The sequence below is a fragment of the Salvelinus sp. IW2-2015 genome, unplaced genomic scaffold (assembly GCF_002910315.2).
Source record: "Salvelinus sp. IW2-2015 unplaced genomic scaffold, ASM291031v2 Un_scaffold2276, whole genome shotgun sequence".
Taxonomy (NCBI): Eukaryota; Metazoa; Chordata; class Actinopteri; order Salmoniformes; family Salmonidae; genus Salvelinus; species Salvelinus sp. IW2-2015.
The window spans coordinates 30445-47343 of NW_019943603.1; the positions used below are offsets into that span (position 1 = coordinate 30445).

Here is a 16899-nt window from a genome sequence, read left to right on the forward strand (position 1 = left end):
ACACACACACACACTGCAGTATACCACCTGCACAAAGGTAACACACACACACACACTGCAGTATACCACCTGCACAAAGGTAACACACATATACAGCCTGACGCACTTGTGTGTGTGTGTAGGCCCAGCAGCAGGTGTGTATCCAGTCAGTGACGGTGGTTCTGGATGAAGATGTTAATCACCAGGTGACTCTGACCCGAGAGGGGGAAGTGCTTATAGGGGTCAACCCCGCCCCCGCTTTGCCCTACACCGGTGGTATGATACAATAAACTTTATTGATTCCTTTAATAATACTCCTATGGTATGTAGAAGGATACGGATATGAATACCATCAAGTAGCATGTATAGAGAGAACAGTAACGGTTTCAACACACAGCTTTGCAGAACACCTTATTGTGCGTCTGACTTAATGTGTGTCTATGTGTGTAGATGTAGTTGAGGTACGGAGGTTAACGTCAGTGTTCGTCCAGCTGAGGACGTTGCTTGGACTGCGTCTGCAATATGATGGGCGTGGTGGGCGTGTCTATCTACAGCTGGACAGCCAATGGCGCAGCAACACGCTGGGCCTTTGTGGAACCTTCAACGGAAACCTGCGGGATGACTTCCTGTAAGGAAACACTACTTCCTCTCATGCTGACTTCTGACTCCTATCAGTAGATGGGTTTTTGGCACTTTTATCTGAGGAAGTTGAGTAAAACAGTATTACATTAAGAATATTCCTGAAATGTTGTCTGGCCTGTGTGTGTAGGTCTCCAGCAGGGATGATAGAGGGGACTCCCCAGCTCCATGCTAACTCCTGGAGGGTCTCATCTGCTTGCTCCGCCCCCGTCAACCAGCCCATCATTGACCCCTGTGAGATAAATCAGCACAACGGTAACCTCTGACCCCTGACCTCAAAACTCTAACCTGACCTCCATTTGTTTTCTTGTAATACCTCTCCACATATCGTCTCAAAAGCTGTGTGTGTGTTCCAGTGTTCTACGCCTCTCTGTGTGAGGTGTTGTTGGGCAGTGTGTTCTCTCCATGCCATGGTTACGTCAGTTCCAGTGTGTACCAGCAGCAGTGTCGCTACCAGGCCTGTCGCTGTGGTAACGCCTGTCTGTGTACGGCCCTGGCCCACTATGCCTATCTCTGCTCCAAACACAATGTTATTGTCAACTACAGGGCCCACGTCTCAGAGTGTGGTGAGTCTGTGTGGGGTGTCAGGGTATGATGTGTGTGTGTGTGTGTGTGTGTGTGTGTGTGTGTGTGTGTGTGTGTGTGTGTGTGTGTAATGGTGGTGTGCCTTGGGGGTGTGATGGAGGTGTGTAACTCAGATTTGTGTGTGTGTGTAGGGATGGTGTGTTTGGGTGGGATGCTGTACCAGTCCTGTGTGTCGTCCTGCGGCGGGTCCTGCCGCTCCCTCTCCAGTGGAGAGACCTGTAACCATGACGACTGTGCTGAGGGGTGTGGCTGCTCCGAGGGCAGTTACTACGACGACGTACGACAACGCTGCGTTCAGCCGTAAGACTTCACCACCCTACACATTATCGCCTAACATACACCATCATCTTGATCAAAGAACACATTATCATCATCATCGTTATCATTGTCAAACACATAACTTAAGCCTTCCATCCGTCCTCTCCCCTCCTCTCTTCTCTCCTCTGTCTTTCAGGTCGCAGTGTCATTGTTACTCTATTGGAGGGGTGTCCCAGCCAGGGGAGGTGTCCTTCAGCGCCGCAGGCCCTTGGTAAGCAGCCCACACACACACACACACACACACACAGACACACACACAGAGGTTATAGAGAGTTCACTTCACAGACATAAAACCCTTCAAACAATCCCCCTGATTGGTAACAGAGCTCTGAAGAATTGTTCTCCTCTTTCTCCCGTTCTATCTCCCTCCAACAGCCTGTGCAGGAATGGTAGGATGGAGTGTGTACCAGAAGAAAGAGGTAAACCATTCCTCTCTCATTCCCCTCTCTCTATTCCTTTCTTATTCTCCTTTCTCCATCCATCTAACAACAAAGCTCTGTTTCTGAATGACCTCTGTCTGTTTCAGAGCCAGAGCGAGGCCAGTGTCCAGAGGGAAAGGTGTTCCACAGCTGCTCTGAGCCCCAGGGGTTCCACGGGTTCCAGGGAGCGCCGGCCTGGCGAGGAGGTGTGGCCTGTGAGCTCACCTGTCGGAACCTGATGTTGAATCTGACCTGTCCTCCCACCACACCCTGTATACCTGGCTGTGTCTGCCAACAAGGGTAGGGGGTGTGTGTCTGTGTGTGTGTGTGTTTAACTGTTTAAAACAGAATAAAGTAATTCATTATTTCCCAACAATATACGTTAACTGTATTAACACACACATGCTTGAGCCCTGACTGTTGTTGGCCCCTGCCTGTATGTGTATGTGTGTAGGCTGGTGCTGCACCGTGGGGAATGTTACTACCCAGAGAACTGCCCCTGTGCCTGGCTGGGCCTGGAGTATCTGCCAGGAGAGACTGTCGACACCCCCTGTTACAGATGGTACGACCCTCACATACCTCCCTCAGGATTGTTAAATGCTGTTAAAATAATTTAAAGAGAGCACTAGTTTCCTAAAATGCTCAATTTGTGTTTAATTTACTCTCTGACTCTAACTTAATCTTGTTCTCTCTCTGTCTTTCTCTCTCCCTCTCTCTGTCTGTCTGTCTGTCTGTCTCCCTCTCTATCTCTTCTTGTCCATCTCCACTCTCCTCTCTCTCTCTCTCCCTCTCTCTCTCTCTGTCTGCTCTCCCTCTCTCTCATCTGGTCTTCTCCTAGTCTCTCTCTTTCTGTCTGTCTTCCTCTCTTTCTTTCGCTGCTCTTCCTCTCTTGTTTGTCGATTGTCTTCCTCTCTTGAGTCTGCCTGTATCGGTTCTCTGTGAGGGTCTGTCTACGATTCTCCTCCCTGGCAGATCCTCATTCTCCCCGCTGATGTCTGTCTGGTCTCCCTCAGTCTCTTCGCTCTGTCTCTCTCTCAAGATCTGTCCCCCTCGTCCACCTGTCTTTGTCATCAGGAGTCAAATGCCCTCCGGGTCCATTCTGTTCATCGGTAGTGCTTGATCTTGTTCACAGCCTGGTCACTCGCTCGGTGGAGGCCACACACATCGATCGGTAGCCTCCCTCTCTAGTCTGTGTCATCTCTTTGCTGTACTGTGTTCTTTTCCACAGTCGATGACATCTTCTGAGTTTTTGTACTTCACCAACGGTCTCTGCGTCTGATTCTCCATGTCCTGTTAGCTCGCTGCGTTCCTTCTTCTCATCTTTCTCCCTATTTATTCTGTGTCATCTCTCTTCTTGTCTGTCTCTTGTGAGGTCGGTGTAGAAGTCTCTCCATAATGCTCTCTCGCTATCGTACGCTCTGTGCATCCCTCCTGTCTAGTCTCTACGCTGTCAATCTGTCATCGTGTGTTCCACTTGCTCTCTGGATCGTTTCTCTCCTGTTCGTGTCGCTGTCTGTAGTGTACTGCTCCGGTGCGCGTCTGTTTTTGTGGGTGGGTTCGGAGAGTCTGAGCTGACGCACTGTTCGCTTCGTTCCTCAATGTTCGTGTCTGTCTCTCATAGTTTCCTCTGGTGATGTCTCTATCGTGCCCTCTTCCCTCGTCTGGCGCCGGTGTATTGCTCTGGTGTGGCGTGCCTGGCCTTCTGCTAGTAGCAGATTCACCATGCCTTCCTCTTGCACAGGAGTCGCTGACATCACATTTCCAGTGTCCCACTAGTTGATAGGCTCTCCGTTGCTCGATTTCGGGATTTGTTGCTCCATAGTTTCTGAGCGAACCTCAGGCGCTCATCAATCCGCGTCCTATCCAGCATATGGTCTCACAAGGGGTCTGGGATGCTTCATCTAATGGCAGTCAAGGCTAACGTCTGGGAGCCCATGGAGGGCTTGTGCGGCCCCCCAAAGAAATGCCACGTCTCCCTCGCTCATGTTCTGTTCTCCTCGCTCATTGTCTGTCTCCCTCGCTCATTGCTCCTGTCTCCCTCTCTCAGACTCACATCCGCTCCTCTTCTGGACCCACCCTGTCGTGCTATAACTCTCCCCTCGGGTCTGTTTGTCTCAGAGTTCTGTCTGTCGTCCTTGCTTGCACCGGATGTCTCTTTGGTCCTGGTCCTGCAGCCTGTACTGCATCAGACTGCTCTCTACAGCTCGTTTGCGGTCGTCTGCCTCATAGTAAACGCTGTGTGTCACGGGGCTGTTATCTCACGATACTGTGCTCAACAATTTTAGGTCGCAGCTCCTGTGTCGGCTGTCGCATGAGAGTAGATCGGTCTAACAACGTTTTGAATTCTTTGGACGAGCAACACAGGGCAGCTGGCCACACGTTCGGACACGCTCGGCCTGGAATGTTATGCGACCAAATCTATGCGGTGAGCTCACTCCTGGCTCACAATGCCAACGTTTACCTGACATCGTCGGTAGAATTGGTGTGCGTCTGTAAGCACTGTAACCCCATCCCGCTGGAAACGGTGGTGTCGCTGGCTCGGTCAGTAGTCCTAACCGCTATTCCAGTTGGAGAGTGCTTGGTTGTGTGTGTCGTTGTGGAATGCCGTGTTTGGTGTGAGGTATGACAGAGGACGACATTGGCAAATCTAGGGAAAGTGTGGATGCCAATGGGACGCTTGGTAGCGTCTTACAATTGGTGATTATGGGCAGGAGAAAACAATTGAGATTGTGGCTGAGGTAAGCAAAGCTGTAGCGAGGACACGCACACAGGGGACACACTGGGAGTAACACAAAGAGGGAGGCGTTCGGCTGGGACTTCGTCACGTAGGGGAATATTCACGCATACCACTTTGCAAAGAATCGAAGAAGGAGCGAGGTTATGGGACACGGGTCTTCGAGTTGGCTCCTTGAATCAAGGGGTCTGTGGTGTTGTTCTGGCACCCGGCCGGCATATTGGGGTGTTCTCTTCGTGGGCGGACTCTCTCGATGACCGAGCACTCATCTTGACTGTGTCTTGGATCTTGCACTCTAGTTCTGTTTACCCCTGGTGTAGAGGCGCCTTACTCGCAGCCATGTGCGTGCATCCTAGGTAACATCTCACGGCCGATTCGACATGTACCTAAACACACATGTAGAGACAGTAATCTGCTTCTACCTAGTATTGTGTGGACATAAACAGGAACAGCTTCACACTAGACTATTCTGCGCAGTGTTGCATCGGGATTTTGTTGTCACTTCAAAATGCCTGCACATTGTGTCGGGCGATGGATCGCACACTACTAGCACTGTGGAGAGATCCCGAGTGTTCCAGCAGAGAGATCGCTCGGTCCCTTTGAGGTGTTGTGGTTCGGCGTAGAGAATGAGATCCACGCTCTGCTAATGTTGGCTAGAAATTGGTCTTTGCGTAGAGTGGCTCGGAACATTCTAGACTACAGCTCGTCGGGAAACGTGCACACCAACGACGGTCGATTACAAAGCCTTTGAAGAACAGCACGTTTGAAACAGTTCATCCTCCGAATGGACAACAACGCATAGGCAACTAGAGAGACCACGTTGGCTTACTGGCTGGTCCCAGAACCTGCAGATACCCAGTTTCCAACTTTATTGAGGCGCTCAGTCTTGTGGTTAACTCTTATATATGTGGTTTAGGTCGGCGCAGTATACTAGATTGCTCGCTCTGGACTGTGAAGGGATCGTCGCATTTTCCACACAACATACACGATCACATGATACCTACAGAAGCGCTTGCACTAAAATCCTTTCCTTTCTACACAGCCTGTCTCCCTGCCGCCCTTCCACTTATACATCTAGTCTGAAATTAGTGGTATTTAACAGAGAGTGTTACAATCTCATAAGAGGGGTTCATAGCTTTTCATCGGGGATGAATGGTAAGTACAAGACTTCCACCGCAACAGTTATCTAACACTGTTTGGAATTCACTTGGAGGTACTGCTGGTATCGATTTAAACAGATACTCCTGCCATATTGGCAGGACAACAACTCTCTGGAGTTTAAATGCAACACAGAGGTCAGCAAGTCTCGAAGCAGTGATCTGGTATTCGGACCTAGAGTCACCCTTAAGAAGGTCCAGTGGTGGTAGAATGATCTACTGAGGCTCTGACGGTCGACGCTGATTTTGTAGAGGGCTTCTACGCCGCGAGCTATTTATCACGAGACTCAGTGTATTGAATCCAACATATCACATAGTAGAGATCATAATTGGCTCCTACACTTGGAGACTATTTGGCATTCGTCCCTTGGGCACCCTCGTGCCTCGCTCTCTCGTAAGCAGGAGCAGCTTACTCACACGTCTGAGTTGATTCAGAAATTTCTAAGTGCATATGCTCCACGGTTAGTTCTACGAATTCTACCTACACTAGGTACATACTTACTCTCAATTACCGTCGACTAGACGCCCGGTTGTTCCATCAATGCGACTGCAATCTCTGGACACATGTCTGTACTCTGAGCGCAGTATGCCCTGTATAGGCTCAGCCCAGTTTATTGGTCATTCGGAACGCACATAGGGAAATAATATTTCACTCTAGGTTGCTCCCATATCTTTTACTTTGTATTGTCTTAGGTGTAATTTAATTAACATCCTATGGATTGGTTTTCTATGTATTCTGTTGATCGTGCATATGAGTGATATGGAGTGTGTTCTCATCTTCGTAACGCGGTCTACCTAATCACTGATCATTTTATAGTTTACTTGTTCTCCCATATAGGCGACGATTGGATCACATTTGAAATTCTATCATGGTGCATGGTATCATGGTTCTGAAAAGAGCAGGTGATGAGCCCATATGATATAAAAGAGGTGTTTATGATAAAGATATGGCATTCTAATGAAGCTAGGTTAGAACTAAGCATATTTATTGTCTAGCTATCATCGACACTCTTCTATACTCTGTCTATTTAGTTTGCAGGCTGTTGCTTGTCTCCCTCCTGGCGCTGACCTCTGATACTGTGCATCGCTCTCGCTTCCTAGTACAATTGGTCCTCTTAGAGTCCTCTCACAGATAAGTGTAATTCACTGAGCGACAGGAATTTGCACTCGCTCATACAGCCTTCTTAGGACCATGACCCGCACACCACATGGCTAGATGACACACGCACATAACAATATCACGCATCATATGGTAGCTCTCTCTCTCGCTCTCCGCAGAGTGTCACGCTTGCATTATGCTGTCCTATAGATAGCGCTCGCCCTGCTCTTCTTCTTCTCTCTCTGTTTTTCTCTCTCTCTGTCGTTCCTGCCTCTGTTCTTCTCTCTTCTTCTCTCTTCTGTCTCTCATAGCTCCTCTTCGTCTTCTGGTCCCTCCTGATCTCTCTGTTTTCTCTCTGTTCTCTATGTCTCTCACTTCGGTCGTCTGGTTCCTCGTTTCTTCTCGCTCTCTGTCTCTTTTCCTCGCTTTGCCTCGCGTTTTCGGTGCGCTCTTTGCCTTCATCTTTCTTATTCAATTGTTTCTCGGCTGTTCTCTGTCTGTTTTCGTCTACTCTTCTGTTTTCTCACTGCTTCTCTCTGTCTCTGTCGCTCCTCCAGGTCTGCGTGGCTGCTGGTCTCCGTCTCGCATCTTTCTCTCTTGGTATTTGTGTTCTCTGTTCTTCTTCTGTTAGTCTCGCTCTCTTGTTGTCTTTCGCTCACCTGTCTCTCCTCCTCTTCCCCTGTTGTTATTCTCTCTCTGTTTTCTCTTCTGCTTGTTTCTCTGTCTTCTCAAGGCTATCAATTTTTCCAATTCAATTCCAAGGGGTTCTATTCGGCATGGGAGACACCTGTTGTTTAAACCATTTTGCATACTTGAAGCTAAGTGTTGCAGTAGAGTATTCATACGATACAAGTGAAGATTTGACCAACAAAATCAAATTAACTAGAACCGATGTTATGCATTACAGATATGTTTTCCATTATAATAACTTAAAGTACATGTATACATTATGTTTTCCGGTATTAGATATTTCATTTATTCATGTGCCTTGATAACAATTTAGCTTCGGATCATTATTGAGTCTGATAGGGTGCTTATTAAAGCTTAAACAGTAAACTCGGGCAGCACTCTTATAATATTGCCGTTCGTCGCCCTTATGTGGTGTGGTACATTATTTGGTGCTCTACTGCTTTCCTTCACTGTGTTCTCCCATGCTTTCTCTTTGTGGCGACCACTGTTCACAGGTCAATATTCGGTTGCTTTGCTGCTCGATTGCGCACAGCATTCTTGTGGTAGAGTTCTTTCATGGTACCTGATTATGTGAGGTTATCAAAATTGTGGATTTGGTTGTCAATATGGTCTTTGTGTTTGTGATTCTGTGTGAATATCTGTGGGATAAGTGAGACTCGCTTTCATAATCTATTGGTCGACACTCTGGTATGTTCGATGTTAGCGCCAGTGTTTGTCAGCTCATGTTTCCCACCTTTGGATTTCTGTCGGAAGCAGCTCGAGCATGAGTAGCATGATCTTCTTGAGATGCTATGGTCCTCTCTGCTCACGGGCTGCTGTCTCTATATTAGGCAGTGCGCTTATTGCTCATCTTTGAGCTTTCTTGTCACACAGTCAGTTCATTGCAGCTTGCACTTTAGGTGTGGTTGGTTACAGCTATTCTTAGTGTGTCATGTTGTTATTTCGCTGGCACTGTCTCGTATCTTCTGGTTGTCATTGTGTGCCAAGAGTTTACGCACTTCTATGTTCCCTGCACTCCGGTTCTTTCCTTGTTTAAGTATTATACCAATGGTGTTCAGGCTCAATTCTCTATCCTCTTTTCTTCTCTTCTTCTTTTCGCTTTTTCTCTCTATCGTTATTTGGTTGGCGTCTACATTGTGGCTGGGCCCCTTCTGTCCTGGGCTCTGTTTTTCGTCTTGTTGTCGTAACATCAGGAGCTGCCAGGACACAGCTTGCCTTAGGGGACTCTTCTTCCAGGTTCATCTCTGTGTATGGTGAGATGTCATCACTCGTCGCTCTTATGTCTTTCTCTGTCTTTTTCTTTTCTGCCTTTCTTCTCACTTTTCGTGCCTTCTTTCCCAGCAGTTTTAGCATTTGATTGGTGAGCGCTGTCCTCAATTTCCACTCGCGTTGCCCAGAGTAATTTATTAGTGACCTTGTCTATCTCGTATTGTTGTAGTTCGATTTCAGTCGGTCTAAATGAAGATGGGTGATCGGCGTTCCCATCCATGTTGGATTTACGGCAAGATCTTCCGACCTGGTCAAACACCGACACAACGCAATATTCCAGTTGCCTTAGGCCTGTTGTGTGTACCACACACGGACCGCAGAACTTCTTTCACCTAGCTATTTCGTCAGCACCTACTTATGAGGGGCCATTGGCCTCCCCTCTAGCATTGGGTCTAGTCACAGCACCGTCTACACACCCTCGTGACCAGATTATCCTGCGCTGTGTCACTTATACACTCGCTTCGCAGTTGGTCTTTGGGCGCTGTGTCGTCCTCACTATAAGACATCTTCTATCTCGCTTCGAGGAGGCCATCCAGTGTGCCGCCTAGGTAGGGTCCGATGAAGCTGTGTGGCGCAGGCGACGTGGTAGCTCCACACGGACCATGCATCCCCACTTCGTAACATGGATCATAACCATCCTCTCTGGTACGGAGCAATGCACTCGAGACGTTTGTTTGTAGGCTAGAGCAAGTGCCAGTTTGCGATGCCACAACCATCTGGCTACATGTCGAGCGGCATATTGATACAGACCATATCTTGCCACTTTATCTACACAACTCACACACACACCCACGACACCACACATCACATCACACACCTAGACTACGGACACATTCATCACTCGGATCACAACAGCACACACACTACACACGGCACTCATGACTAGTATCAGTACACCACGGACCATCTATCACGCACATATCGCACACATCCACATCATCATCTCTTCTTCCTCTTTGTCTTCTGTATCACGTTTCCTCGCTTGGACCTAGGGCTTCCCTGCGACCATGTGTACACCCGGACCCGCAGGTCACTTATCATCTCACCCTCCCAGGGCCTGCTGGTTAGCCACACCTCTATCCTCCGCGGATTTTTTCTCTTCCCTACTCTTCCATTCATCGCCTTCCCTGTCTGTACCCTCACCGCGGTCTGCGCCTGAGTGCGTTCCGTGTGTTGTGAACTTTTGACAGTGTGAGCCAGTGAACGGACAGTGCTTACCTCACAAATGCTCCGCACGCCGAGCATGCCGCAGGTCAGCGAGTAGGCTCACGCGAGCTTCGAGGACTGCTGCGCGCATGGGGGCCACGGGCGTGAGCGCACAGCACGACTGCCACTTCAACTTGCACTGCCGCCACTACAACACTAGCCGGCACGCGAGAGGCACACCAACAGTGGCAATCCGTGCGGCACCTAGGGAATCTTATTTGCCAGGCTCTGGGGGCTCCTCCACACCTCTTCCATTCATTGCGGAGGGGTATCAACCTCCATACGGGCGCGCACTGGAGAACGATAGGATGATTTGGTTTCTAGACGTCCGGAGTCTTCACAGACAACACCTGATCGGTCGACGCGTGGGCACATTGGGGTATCGCTCGCGCTATAATGCAGTGTGAACACCTGTGGGACAGTCTATCGCACTGCTGGCCTCTAGTTGTGAATCAGGACAGCCAGGTCTGGACACTGCCATTTATCTTATGTTACGAGTGACGCGTTCTCTTTTGTGGTTGAACTCATATGGGCTCCTTGTCGCATAAGTTTGGCAGTGTCAGAAATTGTTTCTGCCCTTTGTATGAATCTGTGTAGTTGCTGGTGGTCTGGGTTGTTAGCGTGTAGCCGATGCGGAGTGACAGCATTTACCTTGTGCAACTGACGTCACGCTATTTAATATGGATTATTTATTTATTTCTGCGCTTTTTGTGCGTTTTCTCAATGTATCTGACATCTTACCCATGTCATTATCATGATTACGCTAGAACACTGCAGGTGCCTTTGAACTTTGGAGGTTTGTTCCACTAGGCCTTAAGCATCCTTTTTGTAGTATGTATCATCTGAAGCCGATAATCCTCATATTCATTAACCTCACTATTGGATACACAAGATATTCGGATGTTATCTCTCTTTGGTTGGGCTGCAAATTGCACCACGACAATGCCTAGCGGATGACTAAGATTTTCAACGCTGGGCGGGCTGAGCAAGAGAAGCTGCAAGGAAAACAGGTTTTTAGACAAGCGTATTCCTTTATTGAGCTGCTTAAATGTTATCTAGATTAGGAAATACTAAGCAAAGGAGAAACAGACACGAAACTCACGCAAGTGTGCTTATCTGCGGAACATAAATCTGTGATATGTTCATTTCGATGCTGGCATGCATGAGCTACGGATTATGGAAACCCGATAGGGAATGTCTACTGGATGACGCAGTGTAGACAAGTCGCTGTTGGGCCATATAGAAGCATCTCTTATGACTCCACATCTTCGTGATCATGTTGATGCCTAGTGTTGATCGAGAAGTTCTTGCTAGATGGTAGATTAGGTAAGTGTGGTAAGAAATTCTCGCAGCAGAAAAAAAATAACTTGTGTTGAGTAGAGTCACAATATAGCTTGCACAGTTGAGTAAAATCGGCCTGATAACAGGGATAGCGGACAAAGAGTGTGTGTGCAAGAAAAAGTTCAGCGTGGTCTGAGGACTACTATTATAGAGACCGACGTCGTGACAGTTCATGTAATGTGAAGTATATTTCTAGAAAGTTGCATCAACTGGCACTGGATTAAGCTCTTCAGAACGAGGACTTGATTCTGCAACTGTGTGGCTTCAGGGTATGGACTTTGCGTGCTGAGAGATGCTGAGGGACAGTGAGACACTAATGAGATGGGCTGGATTATGTCTTCATGGCTGGGCTGACAGAGTGGGGCGACATGCTGTCTGACTTAGGGTATCATTTGGTTTGCTCTCTTGTGGTGTGCTGGAGATAGATCTTGCATAGAGGGTCTCTGGAGACTAGCCGCATCCTGTCTTGGCTCGAGAACATGTCCGCTGCTGGGGCTGGAGACAAGTTAGCTCAGTTCTCTTTGTGGTGCCTGGGACTGTGGCGCTGCTAGTGAGAGTGATGGACGATTCGCCGCTGCATGTGGGCCAATGGGTACATTGGCTTCTGTTCTGTGTGGCTGGACATGCTCTTGGTCTTGACTAGGGCTAGGGAACCTGCTCTCTGGCTGGTGAAACTGGGGAACATCTGCGACTAGCTTGGACTTCTGCTAGGCGTTTGTTCCTGTGGGCTGCAGAGGGAAGTGAGGGCTCTTGCTGAGAGGCTCGAATAGGAGAAACATGTTGTGCTGTGGGGCTGGGTTAATTAGTCCGCGCTGTCCTCTGCGGGTGGGTGGAGCAATTTCAGAGCGCTTGCATAGATGAGACTAACTGGGAGATGTTCTGACCTTGTGGGCTGGGACGGCACTCCTGCATAGCGGGTAGGGCAATGACTAATGGGCAATGAGGATGGCGACACGTCGCAGGCTGGCTTATAGTGGACATGCCCACATTGCTATACCAGTTAAGATACGATGGTCTTTATTTGTTTATTCCCTAGCAGCGGGTGTGGAATTGTGATCCGGTTTTCAGGAAACTAGAGTGCAGAGCCAGGAGCAGCATTTGAGAGCCATTTGAACATAAACCTGTTTTCAATCAAAATATGTTGTCTTTCTTGTCGCGCTAGGAGGAATGGCATGCTCTCTTGTGGGCGACTTGGGAACATGCTCTCTGACTGTGCCTGGGCATTAGACACACTGCTCATGGGAGCTGTGAGACATATAGAGTCAGACTGTCTTGGTTGGTGGAGATCATAAGGTGCTGCTCGCGGCATGTGAGACATGGCGCATCTGGGGTAGTGGGCTGGAAGACTCGCGGCTGGCATTCGCAGGACGAGCTCGGACATGCGCTGACCATCTGTGGGCTTGGGTTGACCTGCTGTTGCTGAGAAAAATGTTTTACAGCGGAAACCACAAGATATATTTATGTTGGCTATCACAATAGCACACAACAAGCATTTTTGACCCAAAGGAGTAGGGCTTCACAAACACATAAGGGATAAATGATCATAACCTTTGAAATTCATCAGATACAGTCTTGAATCATGTTATACAATATTTATGGCTTTTGGGTTCGGACAATTTGGCATATTTGAGGTATATCTAGTTTTAACGATTGCAGTACATCAAATAGCACGAGCAGCCAGAATAATTACAGAGAGCAACGTGAAATACTAAATATCATCATAAAACTTTTATGAAAAATAATGGTTGTCCAGCAAATGAGATAAACATCTTGTGAATCCAGCAATATTTCGATTTTAAGTGTTTAGCAGCGACATCACAACATATATTTATGTTAGCTCACCACAATAGCCAAAACAACGCCATTTTTCAACCGTAAAGATAGCTTTCACAAAACCACAAATAGAGATAAAATGAATCACTAACCTTTTGAACAACTTCATCAGATGACAGTTTATGACATCATGTTATTATCAATACATTTATGTTTTGTTTCGAAAATGTGCATATTTATACGCTACAAATTGGGTTTACAAAACGCAGCCATCGTCAATAGCACCAAAATTGTGGGAATTTTGGAGAGTACTAATCTAACAGAAACTCATCATAAACTTTGGCTAAAAATACATGTTGGACAAATAATTTAAAGATAGGACTCAAAAATATTTTATTAACATATGGATAGGTGTTGAGCTAGCATTCCATATCGAAACTTCCGTAATTCAATTAATAAATTATCTAACTACTATACGTAATATTTAACTTTCATGAAATCAAAGTGAATAATCAAAATAAGCTTAACTTGTTGTAATCCGCGCCGTGTAAGATTTTCAAAAAGCTTTTAACGGCGAAAAGCCAAACCATGTGAATCTGGAGGACGCGCTCAAGCAAAAAACATTAAAACAGTTAGCAGCCAAGTAGATAGTCACAAAGTCAGAAATAGCATAAAATGAATCACTTACCTTTGATGATCTGTCGTATGGTTGACTAATCAAGACTCCAGTTAATAAATGTTTGTTTTTTGTTTGTAAAGTCCTCTTTTATCACAAAACTAAATTTTGTTGGCGCGTTTTGTTAGTAATCAATGGCTCAAATGCGGTCACGGGCAGACAAATTCAATAGTATCCGTAAAGTTGTAGAAAACAGTGAACGATGTTTATAATCATCCCAGGTTGTTTTATAGCCTAAAAATCGATAATATTTAACGGGCAATAGCCGTCGTCAATATATACGAAAAACAAAAAAGGCACACTCTGTCTGTCTTGAAATTTTGGTTGTTCAGTTAATGGCCTCACTGTGAATCCTTAAGCAATGGGTGGGGCCTAACGCTCAACAGGGTGTGAATGATGCTGAATGGTGTAGACAAAGAGGCTTCCAGTGGGGGGGTCAATGTAATGCCATTGAGAAATGTTATGCAGTCTTATGGCTTGGGGGTAGACGCTGTTAAGGAGCGCTTTGAACCTAGACTTGGTGCTTCCCGTAACACTTGAAACGTGCGATAGCAGAGAGAACGGTCCTTGACTTAGACAATTTTTGGGCTTCCCTCTGAAGGTCGGATGAACAGGAGCTTGGCCCCCAGTGATGTATTGGGCCATCGCACTACCCTCTGTAGCGCCTTATGGTCAGATGCCGAGAAGTTTGCATCACAGGCGGTGATATAATATTTGTTTCAGGACCTTTGAAAATGTTAGCGACAGAATTTAGTAACATGGACCGTTCTTAGGTATTCTCCCTGTACAAGCAGGATAATAAAGGGGGCATAAAAAGCAGACAATGAAACCTCCTTAGCATATATTTCCATTGTCCTAAATCAGGCTTAGGCTACGTGTGCCCCTATCTCGCTGCCTCCCGTTCTTCCCCCTGGCGCTCGAGACGCCGGGCTCCCAGCAATTACGCCCTCTGCACCATCATTATTTCCTTCCCTATATCTGTCTGTCACCAGCTCTTGTTCCAGCTTCTGCATTAAGGGTTCATCATGTTGTTTGTTACCCCGTGCTGACGGCTGGTTCGTCTTGTTGCCTTGTCTGTTCCTCCCATTAAATTGTTTGACTCCCTGGTACTGCTTTCGACTCCACGCGTCGGTCCTTATAGCACAAAAGTCAGAACGTTATGTTACATATTTTACATAATTCATCAAGCAGCATACCAATACATTTTTGGACTCACCTTGTTGTACTGTGCTCACTTTGAAAGGAAGGTGACGCTTTCAAGGACAACTGGACTCATAAAAAAACAAGTTGAATCATGGCATCAGGACTTCAGGTTAGAGCTCTAAAAGAAGTCAGCGTTCCTGACTTGGAATGCAGTTGGATGACCGTTAAAACGTATTTTCCTAGTCGTAGCTCATTTTTTGTGTCTTGAAACTCTGATTTTTCCAGGTCCGAGTTTCCCAGTTGTTTTGAAAGCGGCAGAAGTCATGCTGGATTGACGCATGGCAATGTATTCAACCTTTTCTGGCCCATGGTGTTGCATGTGAAGTTTTATCCTTTTAAAGCTTGGAAAGAGACCCTTAAACCAGACTTAAACCATACGTTTTAATCTTCAATTTTCTCATATGAAAGGATTGAAAAGGATTTGCCAGTAGATTTTGAAAGTAATGATCAGTACAATTTTTTTAAAATATATATTTTCACTTTTTATTAACTAGGCAGTTAGTAAGAAATTAAGAACAAATTCTTATTTTTCACTGACAGCCTAGGAACAGTGGTTAACTTGCCTTGTTCAGGGCAGAAAACAGATTTTTTCCTTGTCAGCGCAGGGATTTGAATTTTGGCAAACTTTCGGTTTCTAGTCCACACTCTAACCACTAAGGCTAGCTGCCGCCCACTAAAGCTACAGCATCAAAGCTACAGAATATTTAACGTCATTTTGCGTATTATATCTTGTCAATGACCTTCAGCATCTTGATGAGGCACTTCTAATGTAAATCTATGGCAGCACAAGGGGCTTGAACTTTCAGTTACCTGTAAGATTTTGTGGATGTAGTGTCCCCACGAGTGAGCAGAACACTGAGACATCATGCGCAAATAAGAGACATTACTGCAACACCTTAAAATCAAATCAAATCAAAATCAAATTTTATTTGTCACATACAGATGGTTAGCAGATGTTAATGCGAGTGTAGCGAAATGCTTTGTGCTTCTAGTTTCGACAATGCAGTAATAACCAACAAGTAATTAACTACATTCAACTACTACCTTTACACACAAGTGTAAGGGGATAAATAATATGTACATAAAAGATATATGAATGAGTGATGGTACAGGGAAACGGCATAAGCAAGATGCAGTAGATGATATAGTGTACAGTCTATACATGATTGAGATGAGTAATGTTAGGGTATGTAACATAAAGTGGCATAGTTTAAAGTGGTAGTGATACATGTATTAATAAAGATGGCAAGATGCAGTAGATTGATATAGAGTACAGTATATAATATAATATGGATGAGTAATGTAGCAACCCTTCTGAAAAAACCTATCAACTCGATCTCCGATGTCAACAACTACAGACCAGTATCCCTTCTTTCCTTTCTCTCCAAAACTCTTGAACGTTTGCCGTCCTTGGCCAGCTCTCCTGCTATCTCTCTCAGAATGACCTTCTTGATCCAAATCAGTCAGGTTTTAAGGACTAATCCATTCAAACTGAGACTGCTCTTCTGCTGTGGTCCACGGAGGCGCTCCGCACTTGTCCCGCAAGCTAACTCTCCTCTCCTCTGCTCTCATCCTTCTAGACCTATCGCCTGCCTTGACAGACTGTGAACCATCAGATGCCTCCTCTCCACCCTCTCCGAGTTGGGCATATCTCCGGCGCGCGCCCACGCTTGGATTGCGTCGCTAACCTGCACAGGTCGGCTCCTACCAGGTTGGCGTGGCGAGAATCTGTCTCCGCACGGCACGTGCTCTCACCACGTGTGTCCCCCAGGGCTCTGTTCTAGGCCATCTCTAAACTGTATCATGGCATG

General features: G+C 46.6%; 1 protein-coding gene across 1 annotated transcript in view; it reads left to right on the forward strand.

Annotated features, from left to right (window-relative positions):
* The window catches only part of LOC112073499 (otogelin-like protein), a 56151-nt gene that overhangs the window by 2815 nt on the left and 36437 nt on the right, over positions 1 to 16899 (forward strand). Inside the window, 9 exon segments of the mRNA XM_070440171.1 lie at positions 123 to 255; positions 430 to 607; positions 749 to 873; positions 975 to 1184; positions 1335 to 1503; positions 1658 to 1732; positions 1897 to 1940; positions 2048 to 2240; positions 2395 to 2502. Coding sequence (XP_070296272.1) covers positions 123 to 255; positions 430 to 607; positions 749 to 873; positions 975 to 1184; positions 1335 to 1503; positions 1658 to 1732; positions 1897 to 1940; positions 2048 to 2240; positions 2395 to 2502 — 1235 coding nt within the window.